The sequence below is a fragment of the Pelobates fuscus genome, chromosome 4 (assembly GCF_036172605.1).
Source record: "Pelobates fuscus isolate aPelFus1 chromosome 4, aPelFus1.pri, whole genome shotgun sequence".
Taxonomy (NCBI): domain Eukaryota; kingdom Metazoa; phylum Chordata; class Amphibia; order Anura; family Pelobatidae; genus Pelobates; species Pelobates fuscus.
The window spans coordinates 10355488-10382516 of NC_086320.1; the positions used below are offsets into that span (position 1 = coordinate 10355488).

A 27029-nucleotide genomic window follows, 5' to 3' on the forward strand; every position below is an offset into this window, starting at 1 on the left:
CTGGTTATTCAGGGTGCGCTCTCTGATTGGTCAGTCAGTCTGTCAGTGTGATTGGCCGGTTATTCTGTCAGTGTGATTGGCTGGTTATTTTCGCGGTGTGATTGGCCGGTTACTCAGGCCGCGCCCTCTGATTGGCCGGTTACTGTGTGTCAGTGTGATTGGTCAGGCTGTCTGTCAGTGTGATTGGCTGGTTATTCAGGTTGCGCTCTCTGATTGGTCAGTCAGTCTGTCAGTGTGATTGGCCGGTTACTCAGGCCGCGCCCTCTGATTGGCCGGTTACTGTGTGTCAGTGTGGTGCCGGTGCAGACATGGCGCTGTCGCTGCTCACCGATCTCTATCAGTTCTCTATGGCGTTCGGTTACTGGCGGAGCGGGCGGCACCGGGAGATGGCGGAGTTCGAGCTCTATTTCCGGGAAGCTCCATTCGGCGGCGGATTCTGTCTGTTCTTCGGGCTGGGGGAGTGCGTGAGCTTCCTGCAATCCTTCTCATTCTCCGCCCAGGGTGAGCCGGGACCGGGGGGGGTCTGTCACGGGGGGGAGGGGGGTCTGTCACGGGGGGGAGGGGGGTCTTTCTGTCTGTCACTGGGGGGGGGGGTCTTTCTGTCACGGGGGGGGGGTCTGTCTGTCTGTCTGTCACGGTGTGTGTGTATCATACTGGGGGGGAGGTGTGTGTGTGTGTGTGTATCATACTGGGGGGAGGTGTGTGTGTGTGTGTGTGTGTATCATACTGGGGGGGGAGGTGTGTGTGTGTGTGTGTGTGTGTATCATACTGGGGGGGGGAGGTGTGTGTGTGTGTGTATCATACTGGGGGGGGGAGGTGTGTGTGTGTGTGTATCATACTGGGGGGGGAGGTGTGTGTGTGTGTGTGTGTATCATACTGGGGGGAGGTGTGTGTGTGTGTGTGTATCATACTGGGGGGAGGTGTGTGTATCATACTGGGGGGAGGTGTGTGTGTGTGTGTGTATCATACTGGGGGGAGGTGTGTGTATCATACTGGGGGGAGGTGTGTGTGTGTGTGTGTATCATACTGGGGGGGAGGTGTGTGTGTGTGTGTATCATACTGGGGGGGGGAGGTGTGTGTGTGTGTGTATCATACTGGGGGGGGAGGTGTGTGTGTGTGTGTATCATACTGGGGGGGAGGTGTGTGTGTGTATCATACTGGGGGGGAGGTGTGTGTGTGTGTGTGTATCATACTGGGGGGGAGGTGTGTGTGTGTGTGTGTATCATACTGGGGGGGAGGTGTGTGTGTGTATCATACTGGGGGGGAGGTGTGTGTGTGTGTGTGTGTGTATCATACTGGGGGGGAGGTGTGTGTGTGTATCATACTGGGGGGGAGGTGTGTGTGTGTATCATACTGGGGGGGAGGTGTGTGTGTGTATCATACTGGGGGGGAGGTGTGTGTGTGTGTGTGTATCATACTGGGGGGGAGGTGTGTGTGTGTGTGTGTATCATACTGGGGGGGAGGTGTGTGTGTGTGTATCATACTGGGGGGGAGGTGTGTGTGTGTGTGTATCATACTGGGGGGGAGGTGTGTGTGTGTGTGTATCATACTGGGGGGGAGGTGTGTGTGTGTGTGTATCATACTGGGGGGGAGGTGTGTGTGTGTGTGTATCATACTGGGGGGGAGGTGTGTGTGTGTGTGTATCATACTGGGGGGGAGGTGTGTGTGTGTGTGTATCATACTGGGGGGGGAGGTGTGTGTGTGTGTATCATACTGGGGGGGGAGGTGTGTGTGTGTATCATACTGGGGGGAGGTGTGTGTGTGTGTGTGTATCATACTGGGGGGGAGGTGTGTGTGTGTATCATACTGGGGGGGAGGTGTGTGTGTGTGTGTGTATCATACTGGGGGGGAGGTGTGTGTGTGTGTGTATCATACTGGGGGGGAGGTGTGTGTGTGTGTGTATCATACTGGGGGGGAGGTGTGTGTGTATCATACTGGGGGGGAGGTGTGTGTGTATCATACTGGGGGGGAGGTGTGTGTGTGTGTGTATCATACTGGGGGGGGAGGTGTGTGTGTGTGTATCATACTGGGGGGGAGGTGTGTGTGTGTATCATACTGGGGGGGAGGTGTGTGTGTGTGTGTGTATCATACTGGGGGGGAGGTGTGTGTGTGTATCATACTGGGGGGGAGGTGTGTGTGTGTGTGTGTATCATACTGGGGGGGAGGTGTGTGTGTGTGTGTATCATACTGGGGGGGAGGTGTGTGTGTGTGTGTATCATACTGGGGGGGAGGTGTGTGTGTATCATACTGGGGGGGAGGTGTGTGTGTGTGTGTGTATCATACTGGGGGGGAGGTGTGTGTGTGTGTGTATCATACTGGGGGGGAGGTGTGTGTGTGTGTGTGTGTATCATACTGGGGGGGAGGTGTGTGTGTGTGTGTGTATCATACTGGGGGGGAGGTGTGTGTGTGTGTGTATCATACTGGGGGGGAGGTGTGTGTGTGTGTGTGTCATACTGGGGGGGAGGTGTGTGTGTGTGTGTGTATCATACTGGGGGGGGAGGTGTGTGTGTGTGTGTGTCATACTGGGGGGGGAGGTGTGTGTGTGTGTGTGTATCATACTGGGGGGGAGGTGTGTGTGTGTGTGTGTATCATACTGGGGGGGAGGTGTGTGTGTGTGTGTATCATACTGGGGGGGAGGTGTGTGTGTGTGTGTATCATACTGGGGGGGAGGTGTGTGTGTGTGTGTATCATACTGGGGGGGAGGTGTGTGTGTGTATCATACTGGGGGGGAGGTGTGTGTGTGTATCATACTGGGGGGGAGGTGTGTGTGTGTGTGTATCATACTGGGGGGAGGTGTGTGTGTGTGTGTATCATACTGGGGGGGAGGTGTGTGTGTGTGTGTGTATCATACTGGGGGGGAGGTGTGTGTGTGTGTGTATCATACTGGGGGGGAGGTGTGTGTGTGTGTGTGTATCATACTGGGGGGGAGGTGTGTGTGTGTGTGTATCATACTGGGGGGGAGGTGTGTGTGTGTGTGTGTGTATCATACTGGGGGGGAGGTGTGTGTGTGTGTGTGTGTGTGTATCATACTGGGGGGGAGGTGTGTGTGTGTGTGTGTGTATCATACTGGGGGGGAGGTGTGTGTGTGTGTGTGTATCATACTGGGGGGGAGGTGTGTGTGTGTGTGTGTGTATCATACTGGGGGGGAGGTGTGTGTGTATCATACTGGGGGGGAGGTGTGTGTGTATCATACTGGGGGGGAGGTGTGTGTGTGTGTGTGTATCATACTGGGGGGGAGGTGTGTGTGTGTGTGTGTATCATACTGGGGGGGAGGTGTGTGTGTGTGTGTGTATCATACTGGGGGGGGAGGTGTGTGTGTGTGTGTGTATCATACTGGGGGGGAGGTGTGTGTGTGTGTGTGTATCATACTGGGGGGGAGGTGTGTGTGTGTGTGTGTATCATACTGGGGGGGGAGGTGTGTGTGTGTGTGTGTGTGTGTATCATACTGGGGGGGAGGTGTGTGTGTGTATCATACTGGGGGGGAGGTGTGTGTGTGTATCATACTGGGGGGGAGGTGTGTGTGTGTGTGTGTATCATACTGGGGGGGAGGTGTGTGTGTGTGTGTATCATACTGGGGGGGAGGTGTGTGTGTGTGTGTATCATACTGGGGGGGAGGTGTGTGTGTGTGTGTATCATACTGGGGGGGAGGTGTGTGTGTGTGTGTATCATACTGGGGGGGAGGTGTGTGTGTGTGTGTATCATACTGGGGGGGAGGTGTGTGTGTGTGTGTATCATACTGGGGGGGAGGTGTGTGTGTGTGTGTATCATACTGGGGGGGAGGTGTGTGTGTGTGTGTATCATACTGGGGGGGAGGTGTGTGTGTGTGTGTGTATCATACTGGGGGGGAGGTGTGTGTGTGTGTGTGTATCATACTGGGGGGGAGGTGTGTGTGTGTGTGTGTATCATACTGGGGGGGAGGTGTGTGTGTGTGTGTGTGTATCATACTGGGGGGGAGGTGTGTGTGTGTGTGTGTATCATACTGGGGGGGAGGTGTGTGTGTGTGTGTGTATCATACTGGGGGGGAGGTGTGTGTGTGTGTGTATCATACTGGGGGGGAGGTGTGTGTGTGTGTGTGTGTATCATACTGGGGGGGAGGTGTGTGTGTGTGTGTGTGTCATACTGGGGGGGAGGTGTGTGTGTGTCATACTGGGGGGGAGGTGTGTGTGTGTGTATCATACTGGGGGGGAGGTGTGTGTGTGTGTGTGTATCATACTGGGGGGGAGGTGTGTGTGTGTGTGTATCATACTGGGGGGGAGGTGTGTGTGTGTGTGTATCATACTGGGGGGGAGGTGTGTGTGTGTGTGTATCATACTGGGGGGGAGGTGTGTGTGTGTGTGTATCATACTGGGGGGGAGGTGTGTGTGTGTGTGTATCATACTGGGGGGGAGGTGTGTGTGTGTGTGTATCATACTGGGGGGGAGGTGTGTGTGTGTGTGTATCATACTGGGGGGGAGGTGTGTGTGTGTGTGTATCATACTGGGGGGGAGGTGTGTGTGTGTGTGTATCATACTGGGGGGGAGGTGTGTGTGTGTGTGTATCATACTGGGGGGGAGGTGTGTGTGTGTGTGTATCATACTGGGGGGGAGGTGTGTGTGTGTGTGTGTGTGTGTATCATACTGGGGGGGAGGTGTGTGTGTGTGTGTGTATCATACTGGGGGGGAGGTGTGTGTGTGTGTGTGTATCATACTGGGGGGGAGGTGTGTGTGTGTGTGTATCATACTGGGGGGGAGGTGTGTGTGTGTGTGTATCATACTGGGGGGGAGGTGTGTGTGTGTGTGTATCATACTGGGGGGGAGGTGTGTGTGTGTGTGTGTATCATACTGGGGGGGAGGTGTGTGTGTGTGTGTATCATACTGGGGGGGAGGTGTGTGTGTGTGTGTATCATACTGGGGGGGAGGTGTGTGTGTGTGTGTGTATCATACTGGGGGGGAGGTGTGTGTGTGTGTGTATCATACTGGGGGGGAGGTGTGTGTGTGTGTGTATCATACTGGGGGGGAGGTGTGTGTGTGTCATACTGGGGGGGAGGTGTGTGTGTGTGTGTATCATACTGGGGGGGAGGTGTGTGTGTGTGTGTGTCATACTGGGGGGGAGGTGTGTGTGTGTGTGTATCATACTGGGGGGGAGGTGTGTGTGTGTGTGTGTCATACTGGGGGGGAGGTGTGTGTGTGTGTATCATACTGGGGGGGAGGTGTGTGTGTGTGTGTATCATACTGGGGGGGAGGTGTGTGTGTGTGTGTATCATACTGGGGGGGAGGTGTGTGTGTGTGTGTATCATACTGGGGGGGAGGTGTGTGTGTGTGTGTATCATACTGGGGGGGAGGTGTGTGTGTGTGTGTGTATCATACTGGGGGGGAGGTGTGTGTGTGTGTGTGTATCATACTGGGGGGGAGGTGTGTGTGTGTGTGTCATACTGGGGGGGAGGTGTGTGTGTGTGTGTGTGTCATACTGGGGGGGAGGTGTGTGTGTGTGTGTGTATCATACTGGGGGGGAGGTGTGTGTGTGTGTGTATCATACTGGGGGGGAGGTGTGTGTGTGTGTGTATCATACTGGGGGGGAGGTGTGTGTGTGTGTGTATCATACTGGGGGGGAGGTGTGTGTGTGTGTGTATCATACTGGGGGGGAGGTGTGTGTGTGTGTGTATCATACTGGGGGGGAGGTGTGTGTGTGTGTGTATCATACTGGGGGGGAGGTGTGTGTGTGTGTGTATCATACTGGGGGGGAGGTGTGTGTGTGTGTGTATCATACTGGGGGGGAGGTGTGTGTGTGTGTGTATCATACTGGGGGGGAGGTGTGTGTGTGTGTGTATCATACTGGGGGGGAGGTGTGTGTGTGTGTGTGTATCATACTGGGGGGGAGGTGTGTGTGTGTGTGTATCATACTGGGGGGGAGGTGTGTGTGTGTGTGTATCATACTGGGGGGGAGGTGTGTGTGTGTGTGTATCATACTGGGGGGGAGGTGTGTGTGTGTGTGTATCATACTGGGGGGGAGGTGTGTGTGTGTGTGTATCATACTGGGGGGGAGGTGTGTGTGTGTGTGTATCATACTGGGGGGGAGGTGTGTGTGTGTGTGTATCATACTGGGGGGGAGGTGTGTGTGTGTGTGTATCATACTGGGGGGGAGGTGTGTGTGTGTGTGTATCATACTGGGGGGGAGGTGTGTGTGTGTGTGTATCATACTGGGGGGGAGGTGTGTGTGTGTGTGTGTATCATACTGGGGGGGAGGTGTGTGTGTGTGTGTATCATACTGGGGGGGAGGTGTGTGTGTGTGTGTATCATACTGGGGGGGAGGTGTGTGTGTGTGTGTATCATACTGGGGGGGAGGTGTGTGTGTGTGTGTATCATACTGGGGGGGAGGTGTGTGTGTGTGTGTATCATACTGGGGGGGAGGTGTGTGTGTGTGTGTATCATACTGGGGGGGAGGTGTGTGTGTGTGTGTATCATACTGGGGGGGAGGTGTGTGTGTGTGTGTATCATACTGGGGGGGAGGTGTGTGTGTGTGTGTATCATACTGGGGGGAGGTGTGTGTGTGTGTGTGTGTGTGTATCATACTGGGGGGGAGGTGTGTGTGTGTGTGTGTGTGTGTATCATACTGGGGGGGAGGTGTGTGTGTGTGTGTGTATCATACTGGGGGGGAGGTGTGTGTGTGTGTGTGTATCATACTGGGGGGGAGGTGTGTGTGTGTGTGTGTATCATACTGGGGGGGAGGTGTGTGTGTGTGTGTGTATCATACTGGGGGGGAGGTGTGTGTGTGTATCATACTGGGGGGGAGGTGTGTGTGTGTATCATACTGGGGGGGAGGTGTGTGTGTGTGTGTGTATCATACTGGGGGGGAGGTGTGTGTGTGTGTGTGTGTGTATCATACTGGGGGGGAGGTGTGTGTGTGTGTGTGTGTGTATCATACTGGGGGGGAGGTGTGTGTGTGTGTGTATCATACTGGGGGGGAGGTGTGTGTGTGTGTGTGTGTATCATACTGGGGGGGAGGTGTGTGTGTGTGTGTATCATACTGGGGGGGAGGTGTGTGTGTATCATACTGGGGGGGAGGTGTGTGTGTGTGTGTATCATACTGGGGGGGAGGTGTGTGTGTGTGTGTATCATACTGGGGGGGAGGTGTGTGTGTGTGTGTATCATACTGGGGGGGAGGTGTGTGTGTGTGTGTATCATACTGGGGGGGAGGTGTGTGTGTGTGTGTATCATACTGGGGGGGAGGTGTGTGTGTGTGTGTATCATACTGGGGGGGAGGTGTGTGTGTGTATCATACTGGGGGGGAGGTGTGTGTGTGTGTGTGTGTATCATACTGGGGGGGAGGTGTGTGTATCATACTGGGGGGGAGGTGTGTGTGTGTGTGTATCATACTGGGGGGGAGGTGTGTGTGTGTGTGTGTGTGTGTATCATACTGGGGGGGAGGTGTGTGTGTGTGTGTGTGTATCATACTGGAGGGGAGGTGTGTGTGTGTGTGTGTGTATCATACTGGAGGGGAGGTGTGTGTGTGTGTGTATCATACTGGAGGGGAGGTGTGTGTGTGTATCATACTGGAGGGGAGGTGTGTGTGTGTGTGTGTGTATCATACTGGGGGGGAGGTGTGTGTGTGTGTATCATACTGGAGGGGAGGTGTGTGTGTGTGTGTGTGTATCATACTGGGGGGGAGGTGTGTGTGTGTGTATCATACTGGGGGGGAGGTGTGTGTGTGTGTGTGTATCATACTGGGGGGGGAGGTGTGTGTGTGTGTGTGTGTGTATCATACTGGGGGGGAGGTGTGTGTGTGTGTGTATCATACTGGGGGGGAGGTGTGTGTGTGTGTGTATCATACTGGGGGGGGGAGGTGTGTGTGTGTGTGTGTATCATACTGGGGGGGAGGTGTGTGTGTGTGTGTGTATCATACTGGGGGGGAGGTGTGTGTGTGTGTGTATCATACTGGGGGGGAGGTGTGTGTGTATCATACTGGGGGGGAGGTGTGTGTGTATCATACTAGGGGGGTGGTGTGTGTGTGTGTGTATCATACTGGGGGGGGGAGGTGTGTGTGTGTGTGTATCATACTGGGGGGGGAGGTGTGTGTGTGTGTGTATCATACTGGGGGGGAGGTGTGTGTGTGTGTGTGTATCATACTGGGGGGGAGGTGTGTGTGTGTGTGTGTATCATACTGGGGGGGAGGTGTGTGTGTGTGTATCATACTGGGGGGGAGGTGTGTGTGTGTGTGTGTGTGTCATACTGGGGGGGAGGTGTGTGTGTGTGTGTGTGTGTCATACTGGGGGGGGAGGTGTGTGTGTGTCATACTGGGGGGGGAGGTGTGTGTGTGTGTGTGTCATACTGGGGGGGGAGGTGTGTGTGTGTGTGTGTCATACTGGGGGGGAGGTGTGTGTGTGTGTGTATCATACTGGGGGGGAGGTGTGTGTGTGTGTGTATCATACTGGGGGGGAGGTGTGTGTGTGTGTATCATACTGGGGGGGAGGTGTGTGTGTGTGTGTATCATACTGGGGGGGAGGTGTGTGTGTGTGTATCATACTGGGGGGGAGGTGTGTGTGTGTGTATCATACTGGGGGGGAGGTGTGTGTGTGTGTGTATCATACTGGGGGGGAGGTGTGTGTGTGTGTGTATCATACTGGGGGGGAGGTGTGTGTGTGTGTATCATACTGGGGGGGGAGGTGTGTGTGTGTGTGTGTGTATCATACTAGGGGGGTGGTGTGTGTGTGTGTATCATACTGGGGGGGAGGTGTGTGTGTGTATCATACTGGGGGGGAGGTGTGTGTGTGTGTGTGTATCATACTGGGGGGGAGGTGTGTGTGTGTATCATACTGGGGGGGAGGTGTGTGTGTGTGTGTATCATACTGGGGGGAGGTGTGTGTGTGTGTATCATACTGGGGGGAGGTGTGTGTGTGTGTATCATACTGGGGGGAGGTGTGTGTGTGTGTATCATACTGGGGGGAGGTGTGTGTGTGTGTGTATCATACTGGGGGGGAGGTGTGTGTGTGTGTGTATCATACTGGGGGGAGGTGTGTGTGTGTGTATCATACTGGGGGGAGGTGTGTGTGTGTGTGTATCATACTGGGGGAGGTGTGTGTGTGTGTATCATACTGGGGGGAGGTGTGTGTGTGTGTGTATCATACTGGGGGGAGGTGTGTGTGTGTGTGTATCATACTGGGAGGGAGGTGTGTGTGTGTATCATACTGGGGGGGAGGTAGGTGTGTGTGTGTATCATACTGGGGGGGAGGTAGGTGTGTGTGTGTATCATACTGGGGGGGAGGTAGGTGTGTGTGTGTATCATACTGGGGGGGAGGTAGGTGTGTGTGTGTATCATACTGGGGGGGAGGTAGGTGTGTGTGTGTATCATACTGGGGGGGAGGTAGGTGTGTGTGTGTGTATCATACTGGGGGGGAGGTAGGTGTGTGTGTGTATCATACTGGGGGGAGGTGTGTGTGTGTGTGTGTATCATACTGGGGGGAGGTGTGTGTGTGTGTATCATACTGGGGGGAGGTGTGTGTGTGTGTGTGTATCATACTGGGGGGAGGTGTGTGTGTGTGTGTCATACTGGGGGGAGGTGTGTGTGTGTGTGTGTGTATCATACTGGGGGGAGGTGTGTGTGTGTGTATCATACTGGGGGGAGGTGTGTGTGTGTGTGTGTATCATACTGGGGGGGAGGTGTGTGTGTGTGTGTGTATCATACTGGGGGGGAGGTGTGTGTGTGTGTGTGTATCATACTGGGGGGGAGGTGTGTGTGTGTGTGTATCATACTGGGGGGGAGGTGTGTGTGTGTATCATACTGGGGGGGAGGTGTGTGTGTATCATACTGGGGGGAGGTGTGTGTGTATCATACTGGGGGGGAGGTGTGTGTGTATCATACTGGGGGGGAGGTGTGTGTGTATCATACTGGGGGGGAGGTGTGTGTGTGTGTATCATACTGGAGGGGAGGTGTGTGTGTGTATCATACTGGAGGGGAGGTGTGTGTGTATCATACTGGAGGGGAGGTGTGTGTGTGTGTGTGTATCATACTGGGGGGGAGGTGTGTGTGTGTGTGTGTGTGTGTGTATCATACTGGGGGGAGGTGTGTGTGTGTGTGTGTATCATACTGGGGGGGAGGTGTGTGTGTGTGTGTGTGTATCATTCCTGGGGGGGAGGTGTGTGTGTGTGTGTGTGTGTGTATCATTCCTGGGGGGGGGAGGTGTGTGTGTGTATCATTCCTGGGGGGGGGAGGTGTGTGTGTGTATCATTCCTGGGGGGGAGGTGTGTGTGTGTGTATCATTCCTGGGGGGGAGGTGTGTGTGTGTGTATCATTCCTGGGGGGGAGGTGTGTGTGTGTATCATTCCTGGGGGGGAGGTGTGTGTGTGTGTATCATTCCTGGGGGGGAGGTGTGTGTGTGTGTATCATTCCTGGGGGGGAGGTGTGTGTGTGTGTATCATTCCTGGGGGGGAGGTGTGTGTGTGTGTATCATTCCTGGGGGGGAGGTGTGTGTGTGTGTATCATTCCTGGGGGGGAGGTGTGTGTGTGTGTATCATTCCTGGGGGGGAGGTGTGTGTGTGTGTGTATCATTCCTGGGGGGGAGGTGTGTGTGTGTGTGTATCATTCCTGGGGGGGAGGTGTGTGTGTGTGTGTATCATTCCTGGGGGGGAGGTGTGTGTGTGTGTGTATCATTCCTGGGGGGGAGGTGTGTGTGTGTGTATCATTCCTGGGGGGGAGGTGTGTGTGTGTGTGTGTGTATCATTCCTGGGGGGGAGGTGTGTGTGTGTGTATCATTCCTGGGGGGGAGGTGTGTGTGTGTGTGTATCATTCCTGGGGGGGAGGTGTGTGTGTGTGTATCATTCCTGGGGGGGAGGTGTGTGTGTGTGTGTGTATCATTCCTGGGGGGGAGGTGTGTGTGTGTGTGTGTATCATTCCTGGGGGGGAGGTGTGTGTGTGTGTGTGTGTGTGTATCATTCCTGGGGGGAGGTGTGTGTGTGTGTATCATTCCTGGGGGGGAGGTGTGTGTGTGTGTGTGTATCATTCCTGGGGGGGAGGTGTGTGTGTGTGTATCATTCCTGGGGGGGAGGTGTGTGTGTGTGTGTGTATCATTCCTGGGGGGGAGGTGTGTGTGTGTGTGTGTGTATCATTCCTGGGGGGGAGGTGTGTGTGTGTGTGTGTGTATCATTCCTGGGGGGGAGGTGTGTGTGTGTGTGTGTATCATTCCTGGGGGGGAGGTGTGTGTGTGTGTGTGTGTATCATTCCTGGGGGGGAGGTGTGTGTGTGTGTGTGTATCATTCCTGGGGGGGAGGTGTGTGTGTGTGTGTGTGTGTATCATTCCTGGGGGGGGTGTGTGTGTGTGTGTGTGTGTATCATTCCTGGGGGGGAGGTGTGTGTGTGTGTGTGTGTGTGTATCATTCCTGGGGGGGAGGTGTGTGTGTGTGTGTGTATCATTCCTGGGGGGGAGGTGTGTGTGTGTGTGTGTATCATTCCTGGGGGGGAGGTGTGTGTGTGTGTGTATCATTCCTGGGGGGGAGGTGTGTGTGTGTGTGTGTGTATCATTCCTGGGGGGGAGGTGTGTGTGTGTGTGTGTGTGTATCATTCCTGGGGGGGAGGTGTGTGTGTGTGTGTGTGTGTATCATTCCTGGGGGGGAGGTGTGTGTGTGTGTGTGTGTGTATCATTCCTGGGGGGGAGGTGTGTGTGTGTGTGTATCATTCCTGGGGGGGAGGGGTGTGTGTGTGTGTGTATCATTCCTGGGGGGGAGGTGTGTGTGTGTGTGTGTATCATTCCTGGGGGGGAGGTGTGTGTGTATCATACTGGGGGGAGGTGTAATTGTGGTTTCCTAATCTTTGTTTCCTCAGATATTGCTTATCTGGAATCTGTCCTGCCCAGCACTGTGGAGAAGGACTTCATGGATTTCCTGCTGACGGTAAACGCGTCAGAGGTCACAGTGTCCTCCGTTCCAGAGGGATCTGTTGTATTTGCCAAAGTATGTGTTCTTCTTGTAGAATAATTCAAAGATGTTTCAGTTGCACTCTGTTTATAGATGTGTTGGTATGGGTCATAGTGACTGACAGATTACTGGTCTGGCCGATATAATGTGTGTGTATATATATATATAATGTAATGATACCGTTATTGCCAATAATGCAGACGGATAAGGCCCAGCGCATTCTATCTTCAGAGAGAGAGAGGGGTCCTGCAAGAAACAAGATAGCGTGTGCTGGGTTCAACAGGGACTCTGTCACCCTTCATGGCCACAGGTAAAAGTGAGGCAGAGGAGAATAAAATTATATTAAATATTATAATTATATAAATGTGTTAAAAGGTTTTAGCCTACCCGTCCTTTCTTCAATGTGAAGCCCCCTGGCAGGTGGCACAAAGTCACAGGACCACCAGGGAGTGCAATGTTCCCCTTCCTGGTCAGGCAAAAGGCAGGGAGGGGGTAAGAATAGTGGTACCAGTTATCTGCATGAAAGGTCACATATTATTGGTATCGACCCTAAAAAAAATCGATATCGGTCGATCCCTGTTGAGTTAATTGAGGAGTGGAGCATTTTCTTTGTACAGTAACGTAAAATAAACTGAATATGATTCCTTCCTATCTGAAAAATAGAGGTTCACTGTGTCCTGGAACAGAACCATTTCTGTGTATTGTCTTTGCTCCGGGACTAGAACACTTTTTTTACATTTTCTTTCTGTATTCATGTGGTGTACAGGATCCCTCTTTCTTGTTTCTATGATAAAATCTAATGGTAGACCAGTCATACAGAAAAACCTTAGGCAGCTGCCTCTAGTAGGAATGTAAGGAATGTATACTTTGATCCTTTACTGCCAAATGTGACGTCATCCTAGTCTTTTTTCGAATTCAGGAGCCTTTGATGAAGGTGAGAGGCCCTCTGCTTGTGGTGCAGCTTTTAGAGACAACACTGCTTTGTCTGGTGAACTATGCCAGGTGAGAGAATGAAGTCAGGAGTTTATAATCTGAGGCCAGTGTCCCTTATCGTTTGTACCACTATACCCCACTCCCTCTGTAAGGAGAGCTGGTTTGAACAGGGCCCTCTACACCTCTGTTTCTGGTCATCCAACTTATTTCATCACAATTCTTGTTTGTTAATCCACCCATCATAGAGCGCTGCCGAATTTGTTGGTGCTTTTATTTATAACAACGTGTGTGTGTGTGTGTGTGTGTGCATGCGCCCGCAGAATACTTATATCAATCTCATATTTCAGGCTTTTCCTTCTAATAAATTAGCAAATTTTTCAAAAATACATTTCTTTTTTGCTTTTTTCATTATGGGGTATTGAGTGTGAATTGGTGTAATACAAAGTACCCGTAATAATTTACAACAATTGTAGGCTAAGGAATGCAACACAAAAAAATGAAGGCCTGACTAAGTTCTGATGACCTTTGACCCTGCAGGTTGTCCTGTTGTAAAATAATTAACTCATTGACCTGTCTCTGTGATATTTGCGGAGACAGAAAAGCGAGAAGTCTTTCATTGTATAAGAAAGTTGGGCTGAACGAACCACAAAGATCTGAGTGGTCTCATTAGTTGAGAGATGCATGAGTGTTCGACTTATTTGGTATGATAGCAGATTGGGTTGTCCATCGTGGACTGGACCAAAACCTTCAATATCTGATTGAGATTTTATTTGCCAGAAATATAAAGTAAAACATTAACATTTTAAATAGCTGATCTCACAGGCTGGGAAGCGCTACAAAACAAAGTGAAATGACCTGGAACTACTTTATTTCTATTAGAGGATCGTGGAAAGGGTTAATTTGGGGAAATGCTGCCCATGTGCCTCCGCAGATAACACAGTGCAGCTTATTACATGAAATATAATATTTTTTTTTTTTTTTTATAAACTGTGGAATATTGTGTTGGATTATAAAGGAAATGCCCTATTCTCTGACATGGCTGTTGGTGTTTTGAGTGTATGGGCTGAGCTGCTCCGATTTCCTAATGTAGTGGTTTTGGTGCATAGTTCCTGCCATTTTTTTTTTTTCAGTTTCAGCAATATTTATATTTCTAAGATAACACACTGACGACCTATAGAGGCAGTTCCTCATAAATACATTTAAAGGACCAATATAGGCACCCAGACCACTTCAGCTCAATGAAGTGGTCTGGGTGCCAGGTCCCCCTAGTTTTAACCCTGCAGCTGAAAACATGTTTACACTGCAGGGTTAATCCAGACAGCTTCCACGATTTACACTAAATTGCACTTATTTGACGCTGGACGTCCTCACGGACCTCCAGCGTCAGACTTTCCCCATAGGAAAGCATTGAATAATGCTTTCCCATGGGGAGGTCTAATGCGCGTGCGCGGCCATTGCCGCGCAGTAGGTCTCCCCCGCCGGCTGACGTCAGCAGGGGCGGAGCCTGATCTAGCACCGAGGGACATCGGTGCTGGATTCATGTAAGTGGCTGAAGGGGTTTTAACCCCTTCAGCGCCGAGGGAGGTGGGCTCTCAAAGAGCCTATAGTGCTATAGGATCCCTTTAAAAAGTGCAGTTTAACCCCGGTGCTCAGCAGTGAAGAGGTTAAGTTTGACATGACGCTGAAAGCTATTAGCACTTCTCACACAGAAACATTGGATTCATTATTCATCCCTGATTCCTTATCTGGATGATCTTCTTGTTAGGGAAGCAGTAGCCAAGAAGTAACTTTAAAGGCATTTACTATCAATATGATAATCCACAGCATAGGAATCCACCAGAGTCTGAAATAAGCATTGTTTCCCTAATATTCCTTTAATCTCCTGGAAGTCACTGGGAGCGTTTTCCACATGCTGCTAATATGGTCCTGTTTTCCAGCCTTGTCGGTACCAACGCAGCTCGGTTTCGTTTGGCAGCTGGATCAGACAAAAAATTGATTGAAATGGGTTTGAGAAGAGCACAAGGCTGTGATGGGGGGCTTTCTGCTTCCAAATATTCCTACATGGGAGGTGAGTGTGGCTATCCAGCAATATTCTTTATATTCATTGTGATACTGCCATCCCAGGGAACTGTGTAATATTCTTTATAGTCATTGTGTGTGTATATAGATTGTGATACTGCCATCCCAGGGGACGGTGTAATATTCTTTATAGTCATTGTGTGTGTGTATATAGATTGTGATACTGCCATCCCAGGGGACGGTGTAATATTCTTTATAGTCATTGTGTGTGTATATAGATTGTGATACTGCCATCCCAGGGAACTGTGTAATATTCTTTATAGTCATTGTGTGTGTGTATAGATTGTGATACTGCCATCCCAGGGGACTGTGTAATATTCTTTATAGTCATTGTGTGTGTGTATAGATTGTGATACTGCCATCCCAGGGGACGGTGTAATATTCTTTATAGTCATTGTGTGTGTATATAGATTGTGATACTGCCATCCCAGGGAACTGTGTAATATTCTTTATAGTCATTGTGTGTGTGTATAGATCGTGATACTGCCATCCCAGGGGACTGTGTAATATTCTTTAGTCATTGTGTGTGTGTATAGATTGTGATACTGCCATCCCAGGGGACTGTGTAATATTCTTTATAGTCATTGTGTGTGTGTATAGATTGTGATACTGCCATCCCAGGGGACGGTGTAATATTCTTTATAGTCATTGTGTGTGTGTATAGATTGTGATACTGCCATCCCAGGGAACTGTGTAATATTCTTTATAGTCATTGTGTGTGTGTATAGATTGTGATACTGCCATCCCAGGGGACTGTGTAATATTCTTTATAGTCATTGTGTGTGTGTATAGATTGTGATACTGCCATCCCAGGGGACTGTGTAATATTCTTTATAGTCATTGTGTGTGTGTATAGATTGTGATACTGCCATCCCAGGGGACTGTGTAATATTCTTTATAGTCATTGTGTGTGTGTATAGATTGTGATACTGCCATCCCAGGGGACTGTGTAATATTCTTTATAGTCATTGTGTGTGTGTGTGTATAGATTGTGATACTGCCATCCCAGGGGACTGTGTAATATTCTTTATAGTCATTGTGTGTGTGTGTGTGTGTGTGTGTATGTATGTATATATATATATATATATATATATATGTATGTATATGTATGTATATGTATGTATATATGTTCTTGCTATGTTTGGTGTGCTTGTTTTTGTTCCGCTTGTTCTTGCTATGTTTTGTGTGCTTGTTCTTGCTATGTTTTATGTGCTTGTTCTTGTTCTGCTTGGGCTTGTTTATGTTCCGCTTGTTTTGTGCTTGTTCTTGTTCCGCTTGTTCTGCTTGTTCTTGCTATGTTTTGTGTGCTTGTTCTTGTTGTGCTTGTTTTTGTTCCGCTTGTTCTTGCTATGTTTTGTGTGCTTGTTCTTGTTGTGCTTGTTTTTGTTCCGCTTGTTCTTGCTATGTTTTGTGTGCTTGTTCTTGTTCTGCTTGTTCTTGCTATGTTTTGTGTGCTTGTTCTTGTTCTGCTTGTTCTTGCTATGTTTTGTGTGCTTGTTTTTGTTCAGGTTGCTCGCAGTGTTTTCCCATTTTTGGATCATGTATCTATCAGTTTGTTCTCCCTCTCCCCGAATTATCTCAGGCTTTGACTCCACCAGCAATGTTCTAGCTGGGAAGCTTTTTGGGATCCCGGTAGCTGGTTCTGTAGCCCACTCCTACGTCTCGTCCATTTGCTCTCCTGATGAATTGAAGTGTCGGGTAAAATATACATGAAAAACTTAAAATAAATCACATAAATGGGTATTTAGCTCTGACTAATCCTCTGTCTTTTCATTATCCTGCAGACACTAAAACCTGCAAATAAACAAGAGGAAGAGGTGGATTTCTTGCTCCTCACGCAATCCTGCCTTAGGAAAGTCTGTCAGGTCCTCAAAGTGCCCCAGGCAGAGACAAACCTCGGAGAGCTGGCAGCCTTTGTGTCGTACGCCATTGCGTTTCCGTGGAATTTCCTGATGGTTGTTGATACTTACAGTGTGTTAATGTAAGAGGTGAATGTGACCTAACTCTGCTGCTGCCAGGGTGGGAGGGATCCTAAAATGCTTTCTAAGATTATACTTACACTGTGCCTGTCTGTTTTATTTATAGATCAGTGATCTAAACATTCTCCAGGTTATTCTATTGTATTCCTGAGAGAAATCCCAGACGTTATTTTGCCCTCTCTATGGCCTGTCATTAGGGTTCTATACAGTTGGCTTGGGCAGGGTCCCACTTAGCTGTGAAAGCATTAGGAGTATGCACAGGATACACTGTAATGAAAATGTAGAATGTGTTACACAAGGCGTTAAATGGTTACATTAAACCTTCTGTCTTCTTTTTAACTGCTGGGATTTTATTATTTAGTGCCCAGCAAATGATAAATGAATAGAACATTACATTATAAAGAACCTGACATTCTACGTCCTTATCAACAATCTAGTTTTACAATATATACATATAGAGAGAGATAAGTGTGTGTGTGTGTATCTATCTATCTATCTATCTATCGAGAGAGAGAAGTGTGTGTGTGTGTGTGTGTATATATATATATATATTAGTGTGTATTAATATTTCTCTTTTACATGTTAAGGTCAAACTAGATTGTTCCAGAAGTAAAACAAGTTTTTAAAATCTATCTGTTGATTCTTTTTGGATGCACTGTATTTAGGATAAACATCCATACTGGCATCGGACAGTTTTCCTAATTGATATATCATGGGCTATTTCTATACAGGAGTGGAGTCCCTAACTTCTGTGCTGTGGCACTGGCACTCCACCAGCTGGGTTACCAAGCTCTTGGTGTTCGGCTCGATAGTGGCAATCTTGCTCGGCTGTCTGTACAAATTAGAAAAATCTTCCAAGTTTGCTCAAAACAGTAAGTACCTCCTGAATCATACCCCATCTAATCAATATTCACCTTTACTAGTGCTTCATAACTCCAGGGTCTCAAAACAATGGTGCCCTGATGTCCCCCCATTGGAAGGAGTCAAAGGACTTTAGAATGTTTTGGTTTCTTAGCTGGGGTTAGCCGGGCACCACTTCCTGCTTCCACTGCTTATGGTGGAGAGCTGGAACTTAATAAGCAGGAGCTTCAATGCAGGTCTAGCTCATTGGCTGAGAGAGATCAGCTGATTAGGAACTTCCGGATCTCTGGTGTTAGGTAGAGGCGACAGTAGCGCACATGATGTGGGGAAATTGGCACATAAAGTGTTAAACTCCAGCCCTCTCGTGTTGTTTTTTTTTTTTTTTTATAAATCTATTTTTGAGTTTTTTTTTAATGATCGTACTGCTGGCTTTGTTTCCTGTAACGTTTTCACTAAGCTCTCATGGGGGGATCTTATATCACTGCTCCCAGACCTTCACTCCTTCTGTGAAAAAAGAGCCATAAATAGAAACTTGTTTCTGAATGGATGCTGATCACCGCACTGAATTTAAATGAATGAATTACTCGTCCGCTTTGTATAGAATCCAGCCACTGCCCTGGATCTCTCTTTAAACCAGATTATACGGGTTGGCACGAAACAACTCCTCCTCAGTGGGAATTGCTAAACTGTAAGCCTATTAGCATTTATTTATTTTGCTTGAAAGCGGATGGAGTCTAGCTTTTATTTTTTTTATTTTTTGGTGCCTATAGTGTTCCTTTCATTCACAGGGCATTGTATTTTCCTCAGACACGCCTTAAAGGGAACACCAAGCACTGTAACCACTACAGCACGCAGTGATGGTTATGGTCCTGGGATTACCTGGCGCTATCCCATGGTAAGGTGTTATATCCCTTACCTGGGTCTCACAAGTATCCGTCACATCCAGTCGTCTCCACCAGAAGAAGCCAAATATCTGTAGAGCAAAGCAAGGGTTAATCCATGACGGAGCCTATTTGCTGAATGCACTCACTGGCCTGTTAATATCTCATGGTGCTGTGTGCATCACAGACAGACATAATCTCATCTGGCCCCATTGAACTCTTGAGCACACTTTGACTGTCTAGAGCATCATGGCGGCTTTACATGTGGTATATACTTCTATCCATTACATTCCTCGTCCCAGTAAGTATTTATGCATTGTCATCAGTTTTTACTAGCACCATGTCTAAAGGAGCATTTATTCCTTATGAAATGGCACCATGTAGAAATGAATGTGATAGACCCACTTTATACAGGCAGTGTTTATTGAGAACAAAAGACAACAAATACAGGGTGCGCTAAATAAAATAAAGGGAGATAAAAAAGTCTTTAGGTACAATGTGGACCTTGAGTGAGTGTTCTTAGGTTCTTTCTTTGGGATCTCAGTAGTCTAATATGGAATACAAAAGCAGAGAGGGGAGACCAATAGTGCAAAACCGTAATGCGGTAACTATTGGTCTCCCCTCTCTGCTTTTGTATTCCATATTCGACTACTGAGATCCCAAAGAAAGAACCTAAGAACGCTCACTCAAGGTCCACATTGTACCTAAAGACTTTTTCATCTCCCTTTATTTTATTTAGCGCACCCTGTATTTGTTGTCTTTTGTTCTCTCCATTCTTTGAAGGGTTTGAGGGTTACCCTTCCTTTCAGGTGGGCAGCTCTATCCCCCCTTGTGATCAGTACTGTAGCGCTGTTCCCCTCCCTTTCTATTTAGGCAGTGTTTATTGTCCAGTAATGTTAGAGCCATTTCACCGTGCCCTATACAATCTTTAAATGCACTTTGGTTGCTCTTGCTCTGATTTCCATCTGCAGAGTCCAGTAGTTGGCAGAAATAAGGAATCTATGACCATGTACTTCTGCTACCTGCTGAATCCTGTAAATATTGACCAGGGGCCGCAATGCTCGTAATAAGGGGTAGTTAGTAATGCTTTGGACCCGAGCAGTAACCGGTCAGCAGATTGTAGCCAGAAAGGTTTCATTTTCACGCAGGCCTAATCTCCTGGTATTGATACAGGGTTAGGGGTTACTAAAGGCAGATGTAGGTAGACCCACCGCCAAGTCAGGGGGCAATAGTGTGCTGGGCATAATGACAGGAGACTCCAAGGTTGGGAGTAACCATATTCTACAAACCCACCGTTAGGTTCTTCTTACAGTGTTGTGCTGTAGTTCTTGATATTTCCCCACCTTTATTTATTTGTTTTCTTCCTCTGCTTCAGAATGCTAATTTCATGCTATGTTACATTGTTACTTATTAAATGGGTAATCTGCTAGGCATTGCTGATCCTTTTACACCTGGGAAGCAATCTGTCCCCTCACCTCTTTCATTCTCACCTCTCTTTCATTCAACAGATTTGAAATTCCCGAATTTGCAAAATTCTCCATTGCCGTCAGTAACAGTATCAGCGAGCACAGCTTGAAGCTTCTGGCCCAAGAAGTGAGAGATGGGGGGTTTGTGGTTCCAGAATGTCCTAGATTTGTAGAATCCTCTAGCCTTCCCATTCCCTGCTTAGTCTGTATCAACCAAATGAAACGTCAATCTAGTTCCCATAGGGCGCCGGGTATAATGTGATTAGCTCCATAGTTCATTTTTTGCTAATAATTGGTTTAATGTTGCACGCTCCTTGTTTCCCTTCAGGAGAATGAAGTCAATGTTGTAGGAGTGGGCACTCACTTGGTCACCTGCACTCGACAGCCGTCCCTGGGCTGCGTCTACAAGGTAAGAATGTCCTAAAGGACAGATACAGGAAGCAGACAGATGTATGTGTATACATAATATATATACTCAAGGACTCTGACCGTATCCAGGGAAATTAATATGTAAAATCTAAATACATATAAAGATCTCTTACTCATTCCAGGGTTAGTTAAAGGGGAACTGTAATTTCTCTAAAACATTGAATGTTAACGTTTCATGAGATGCTAAATAGTGTTTAAAATATATATTAACAATTTAGTATATATCCTAATCCAGCTCAGTAATGGCATACATAGCAAATGTGAAGGAGGAAAAGAAACCTTGTTCAATTTCTCCTTCTCTGTCTGCTCTCTCTATGCTGACTGACAAGTGCGAAGGACTTGGCTTATAGCAATGATTGAAAGGAAGCGAAGACTGGTGGATTGCTACACCCTTTTTTTTTTTTTTTTTTTTTTACACCTCACATATACATTCACTAACTATAGGCATAAGTAAACCTAGTATTAAAATTCCCGAGACTGTTCCCTTTTAAAGAAGCACTTGAATAAAAATAAAGGATATTCAACTTGCCTTTATTCCGGTGTCATAACTTTCCTTACTGCAGCTCTGATCTGCCTACTGTGAAGTTCGCACTCATACTTGTCATTGAGAAGCACTGGGGCACTCTGTGCATGCTCTATCTCTGTGATATGTCAGTGAGAATCATTAGAAACCAAGAGAGAAGCACTGGGACACACTGCGCATGCTCTGCTATCTCTGTGATATGTCAGTGAGAATCATTAGAAACCAAGAGTGAAGCACTGGGACATTGCGCATGCTCTATCTGTGATATGTCAGTGAGAATCATTAGAAACCAAGAGAGAAGCACTGGGACACTGCGCATGCTCTGCTATCTCTGTGATATGTCAGTGAGAATCATTAGAAACCAATACGGAAGCACTGGGACACTGCACATGCTCTATCTTTGTGATATGTCAGTGAGAATCATTATAAACCAATACGGAAGCACTGGGACACTCTGCGCATGCTCTGCCATCTCTGTGATATGTCAGTGAGAATCATTAGAAACCAAGAGAGAAGCACTGGGACACTGCGCATGCTCTGCTATCTCTGTGATATGTCAGTGAGAATCCTTAGAAACCAAGAGAGAAGCACTGGGACACTGCACATGCTCTGCTATCTCTGTGATATGTCAGTGAGAATCATTAGAAACCAAGAGAGAAGCACTGGGACACTGCGCATGCTCTGCTATCTCTATGATATGTCAGTGAGAATCCTTAGAAACCAAGAGAGAAGCACTGGGACACTGCGCATGCTCTGCTATCTCTGTGATATGTCAGTGAGAATCATTAGAAACCAAGAGAGAAGCACTGGGACACACTGCGCATGCTCTGCTATCTCTGTGATATGTCAGTGAGAATCATTAGAAACCAAGAGTGAAGCACTGGGACATTGCGCATGCTCTATCTGTGATATGTCAGTGAGAATCATTAGAAACCAAGAGAGAAGCACTGGGACACTGCGCATGCTCTGCTATCTCTGTGATATGTCAGTGAGAATCATTAGAAACCAATACGGAAGCACTGGGACACTGCACATGCTCTATCTTTGTGATATGTCAGTGAGAATCATTATAAACCAATACGGAAGCACTGGGACACTCTGCGCATGCTCTGCCATCTCTGTGATATGTCAGTGAGAATCATTAGAAACCAAGAGAGAAGCACTGGGACACTGCGCATGCTCTGCTATCTCTGTGATATGTCAGTGAGAATCCTTAGAAACCAAGAGAGAAGCACTGGGACACTGCACATGCTCTGCTATCTCTGTGATATGTCAGTGAGAATCATTAGAAACCAAGAGAGAAGCACTGGGACACTGCGCATGCTCTGCTATCTCTATGATATGTCAGTGAGAATCCTTAGAAACCAAGAGAGAAGCACTGGGACACTGCGCATGCTCTGCTATCTCTGTGATATGTCAGTGAGAATCATTAGAAACCAAGAGAGAAGCACTGGGACACTCTGCGTATGCTCTGCTATCTCTGTGATATGTCAGTGAGAATCATTAGAAACCAAGAGTGAAGCACTGGGACACTGCGCATGCTCTGCTATCTCTGTGATATGTCAGTGAGAATCATTAGAAACCAAGAGTGAAGCACTGGGACATTGCGCATGCTCTATCTGTGATATGTCAGTGAGAATCATTAGAAACCAAGAGAGAAGCACTGGGACACTCTGAGTATGCTCTGCTATCTCTGTGATATGTCAGTGAGAATCATTAGAAACCAATACGGAAGCACTGGGACACTGCACATGCTCTATCTTTGTGATATGTCAGTGAGAATCATTATAAACCAATACGGAAGCACTGGGACACTCTGCGCATGCTCTGCCATCTCTGTGATATGTCAGTGAGAATCATTAGAAACCAAGAGAGAAGCACTGGGACACTGCGCATGCTCTGCTATCTCTGTGATATGTCAGTGAGAATCCTTAGAAACCAAGAGAGAAGCACTGGGACACTGCACATGCTCTGCTATCTCTGTGATATGTCAGTGAGAATCATTAGAAACCAAGAGAGAAGCACTGGGACACTGCGCATGCTCTGCTATCTGTGATATGTCAGTGAGAATCATTAGAAACCAAGAGAGAAGCACTGGGACACTGCACATGCTCTGCTATCTGTGATATGTCAGTGAGAATCATTAGAAACCAAGAGAGAAGCACTGGGACACTGCGCATGCTCTGCTATCTCTGTGATATGTCAGTGAGAATCCTTAGAAACCAAGAGAGAAGCACTGGGACACTGCACATGCTCTGCTATCTCTGTGATATGTCAGTGAGAATCATTAGAAACCAAGAGAGAAGCACTGGGACACTGCGCATGCTCTGCTATCCCTGTGATATGTCAGTGAGAATCATTAGAAACCAAGAGAGAAGCACTGGGACACTGCGCATGCTCTGCTATCTCTGTGATATGTCGGTGAGAATCATTAGAAACCAAGAGAGAAGCACTGGGACACTGCGCATGCTCTGCTATCTGTGATATGTCAGTGAGAATCATTAGAAACCGAGAGAAGCACTGGGACATTGCGCATGCTCTATCTGTGATATGTCAGTGAGAATCCTTAGAAACCAAGAGAGAAGCACTGGGACACTGCACATGCTCTGCTATCTCTGTGATATGTCAGTGAGAATCATTAGAAACCAAGAGAGAAGCACTGGGACACTGCGCATGCTCTGCTATCTCTGTGATATGTCAGTGAGAATCCTTAGAAACCAAGAGAGAAGCACTGGGACACTGCACATGCTCTGCTATCTCTGTGATATGTCAGTGAGAATCATTAGAAACCAAGAGAGAAGCACTGGGACACTGCGCATGCTCTGCTATCTGTGATATGTCAGTGAGAATCATTAGAAACCAAGAGAGAAGCACTGGGACACTGCGCATGCTCTGCTATCTCTGTGATATGTCAGTGAGAATCCTTAGAAACCAAGAGAGAAGCACTGGGACACTGCGCATGCTCTGCTATCCCTGTGATATGTCAGTGAGAATCATTAGAAACCAAGAGAGAAGCACTGGGACACTGCGCATGCTCTGCTATCTCTGTGATATGTCAGTGAGAATCATTAGAAACCAAGAGAGAAGCACTGGGACACTGCGCATGCTCTGCTATCTCTGTGATATGTCAGTGAGAATCCTTAGAAACCAAGAGAGAAGCACTGGGACACTGCACATGCTCTGCTATCTCTGTGATATGTCAGTGAGAATCATTAGAAACCAAGAGAGAAGCACTGGGACACTGCGCATGCTCTGCTATCTGTGATATGTCAGTGAGAATCATTAGAAACCAAGAGAGAAGCACTGGGACACTGCGCATGCTCTGCTATCTCTGTGATATGTCAGTGAGAATCCTTAGAAACCAAGAGAGAAGCACTGGGACACTGCACATGCTCTGCTATCTCTGTGATATGTCAGTGAGAATCATTAGAAACCAAGAGAGAAGCACTGGGACACTGCGCATGCTCTGCTATCCCTGTGATATGTCAGTGAGAATCATTAGAAACCAAGAGAGAAGCACTGGGACACTGCGCATGCTCTGCTATCTCTGTGATATGTCGGTGAGAATCATTAGAAACCAAGAGAGAAGCACTGGGACACTGCGCATGCTCTGCTATCTGTGATATGTCAGTGAGAATCATTAGAAACCGAGAGAAGCACTGGGACATTGCGCATGCTCTATCTGTGATATGTCAGTGAGAATCATTAGAAACCAAGAGAGAAGCACTGGGACACTGCGCATGCTCTGCTATCTCTGTGATATGTCAGTGAGAATCATTAGAAACCAAGAGAGAAGCACTGGGACACTGCACATGCTCTGCTATCTCTGTGATATGTCGGTGAGAATCATTAGAAACCAAGAGAGAAGCACTGGGACACTGCGCATGCTCTGCTATCTCTGTGATATGTCAGTGAGAATCCTTAGAAACCAAGAGAGAAGCACTGGGACACTGCACATGCTCTGCTATCTCTGTGATATGTCAGTGAGAATCATTAGAAACCAAGAGAGAAGCACTGGGACACTGCGCATGCTCTGCTATCCCTGTGATATGTCAGTGAGAATCATTAGAAACCAAGAGAGAAGCACTGGGACACTGCACATGCTCTGCTATCTCTGTGATATGTCAGTGAGAATCATTAGAAACCGAGAGAAGCACTGGGACATTGCGCATGCTCTATCTGTGATATGTCAGTGAGAATCATTAGAAACCAAGAGAGAAGCACTGGGACACTGCGCATGCTCTGCTATCTCTGTGATATGTCAGTGAGAATCATTAGAAACCAAGAGAGAAGCACTGGGACACTGCACATGCTCTGCTATCTCTGTGATATGTCGGTGAGAATCATTAGAAACCAAGAGAGAAGCACTGGGACACTGCACATGCTCTGCTATCTCTGTGATATGTCGGTGAGAATCATTAGAAACCAAGAGAGAAGCACTGGGACACTCTGCGTATGCTCTGCTATCTCTGTGATATGTCAGTGAGAATCCTTAGAAACCAAGAGAGAAGCACTGGGACACTGCGCATGCTCTGCTATCTCTGTGATATGTCGGTGAGAATCATTAGAAACCAAGAGAGAAGCACTGGGACACTGCGCATGCTCTGCTATCTCTGTGATATGTCAGTGAGAATCATTAGAAACCAAGAGAGAAGCACTGGGACACTGCGCATGCTCTGCTATCTCTGTGATATGTCAGTGAGAATCCTTAGAAACCAAGAGAGAAGCACTGGGACACTGCACATGCTCTGCTATCTCTGTGATATGTCAGTGAGAATCATTAGAAACCAAGAGAGAAGCACTGGGACACTGCGCATGCTCTGCTATCCCTGTGATATGTCAGTGAGAATCATTAGAAACCAAGAGAGAAGCACTGGGACACTGCGCATGCTCTGCTATCTCTGTGATATGTCGGTGAGAATCATTAGAAACCAAGAGAGAAGCACTGGGACACTGCGCATGCTCTGCTATCTCTGTGATATGTCAGTGAGAATCCCTAGAAACCAAGAGAGAAGCACTGGGACACTGCACATGCTCTGCTATCTCTGTGATATGTCGGTGAGAATCATTAGAAACCAAGAGAGAAGCACTGGGACACTGCACATGCTCTGCTATCTCTGTGATATGTCGGTGAGAATCATTAGAAACCAAGAGAGAAGCACTGGGACACTCTGCGTATGCTCTGCTATCTCTGTGATATGTCAGTGAGAATCCTTAGAAACCAAGAGAGAAGCACTGGGACACTGCGCATGCTCTGCTATCTCTGTGATATGTCGGTGAGAATCATTAGAAACCAAGAGAGAAGCACTGGGACACTGCACATGCTCTGCTATCCCTGTGATATGTCAGTGAGAATCATTAGAAACCAAGAGAGAAGCACTGGGACACTGCGCATGCTCTGCTATCTCTGTGATATGTCAGTGAGAATCATTAGAAACCAAGAGAGAAGCACTGGGACACTGCGCATGCTCTGCTATCTCTGTGATATGTCAGTGAGAATCATTAGAAACCAAGAGAGAAGCACTGGGACACTGCGCATGCTCTGCTATCTCTGTGATATGTCAGTGAGAATCATTAGAAACCAAGAGTGAAGCACTGGGACATTGCGCATGCTCTGCTATCTCTGTGATATGTCAGTGAGAATCATTAGAAACCAAGAGAGAAGCACTGGGACACTGCACATGCTCTGCTATCTCTGTGATATGTTGGTGAGAATCATTAGAAACCAAGAGAGAAGCACTGGGACACTGCACATGCTCTGCTATCTCTGTGATATGTTGGTGAGAATCATTAGAAACCAAGAGAGAAGCACTGGGACACTGCACATGCTCTGCTATCTCTGTGATATGTCAGTGAGAATCATTAGAAACCAAGAGAGAAGCACTGGGACACTGCGCATGCTCTGCTATCCCTGTGATATGTCAGTGAGAATCATTAGAAACCAAGAGAGAAGCACTGGGACACTGCGCATGCTCTGCTATCTGTGATATGTCAGT

At 48.1% G+C, this 27029-nt stretch overlaps 1 protein-coding gene across 1 annotated transcript in view; it reads left to right on the top strand.

Moving 5' to 3' along the window:
- Positions 1-297: 297 nt before the first annotated feature.
- The window catches only part of NAPRT (nicotinate phosphoribosyltransferase), a 32448-nt gene continuing 5716 nt past the window's right edge, over positions 298-27029 (top strand). The window contains exons 1-9 of the mRNA XM_063450978.1: positions 298-501; positions 11791-11918; positions 12802-12884; positions 14753-14883; positions 16477-16592; positions 16679-16875; positions 17605-17745; positions 20124-20208; positions 20410-20490. Of these exons, the coding sequence (XP_063307048.1) occupies positions 309-501; positions 11791-11918; positions 12802-12884; positions 14753-14883; positions 16477-16592; positions 16679-16875; positions 17605-17745; positions 20124-20208; positions 20410-20490 (1155 nt within the window). The 5' untranslated portion in view covers positions 298-308. The remainder of the gene's footprint in view (positions 502-11790; positions 11919-12801; positions 12885-14752; positions 14884-16476; positions 16593-16678; positions 16876-17604; positions 17746-20123; positions 20209-20409; positions 20491-27029) is intronic.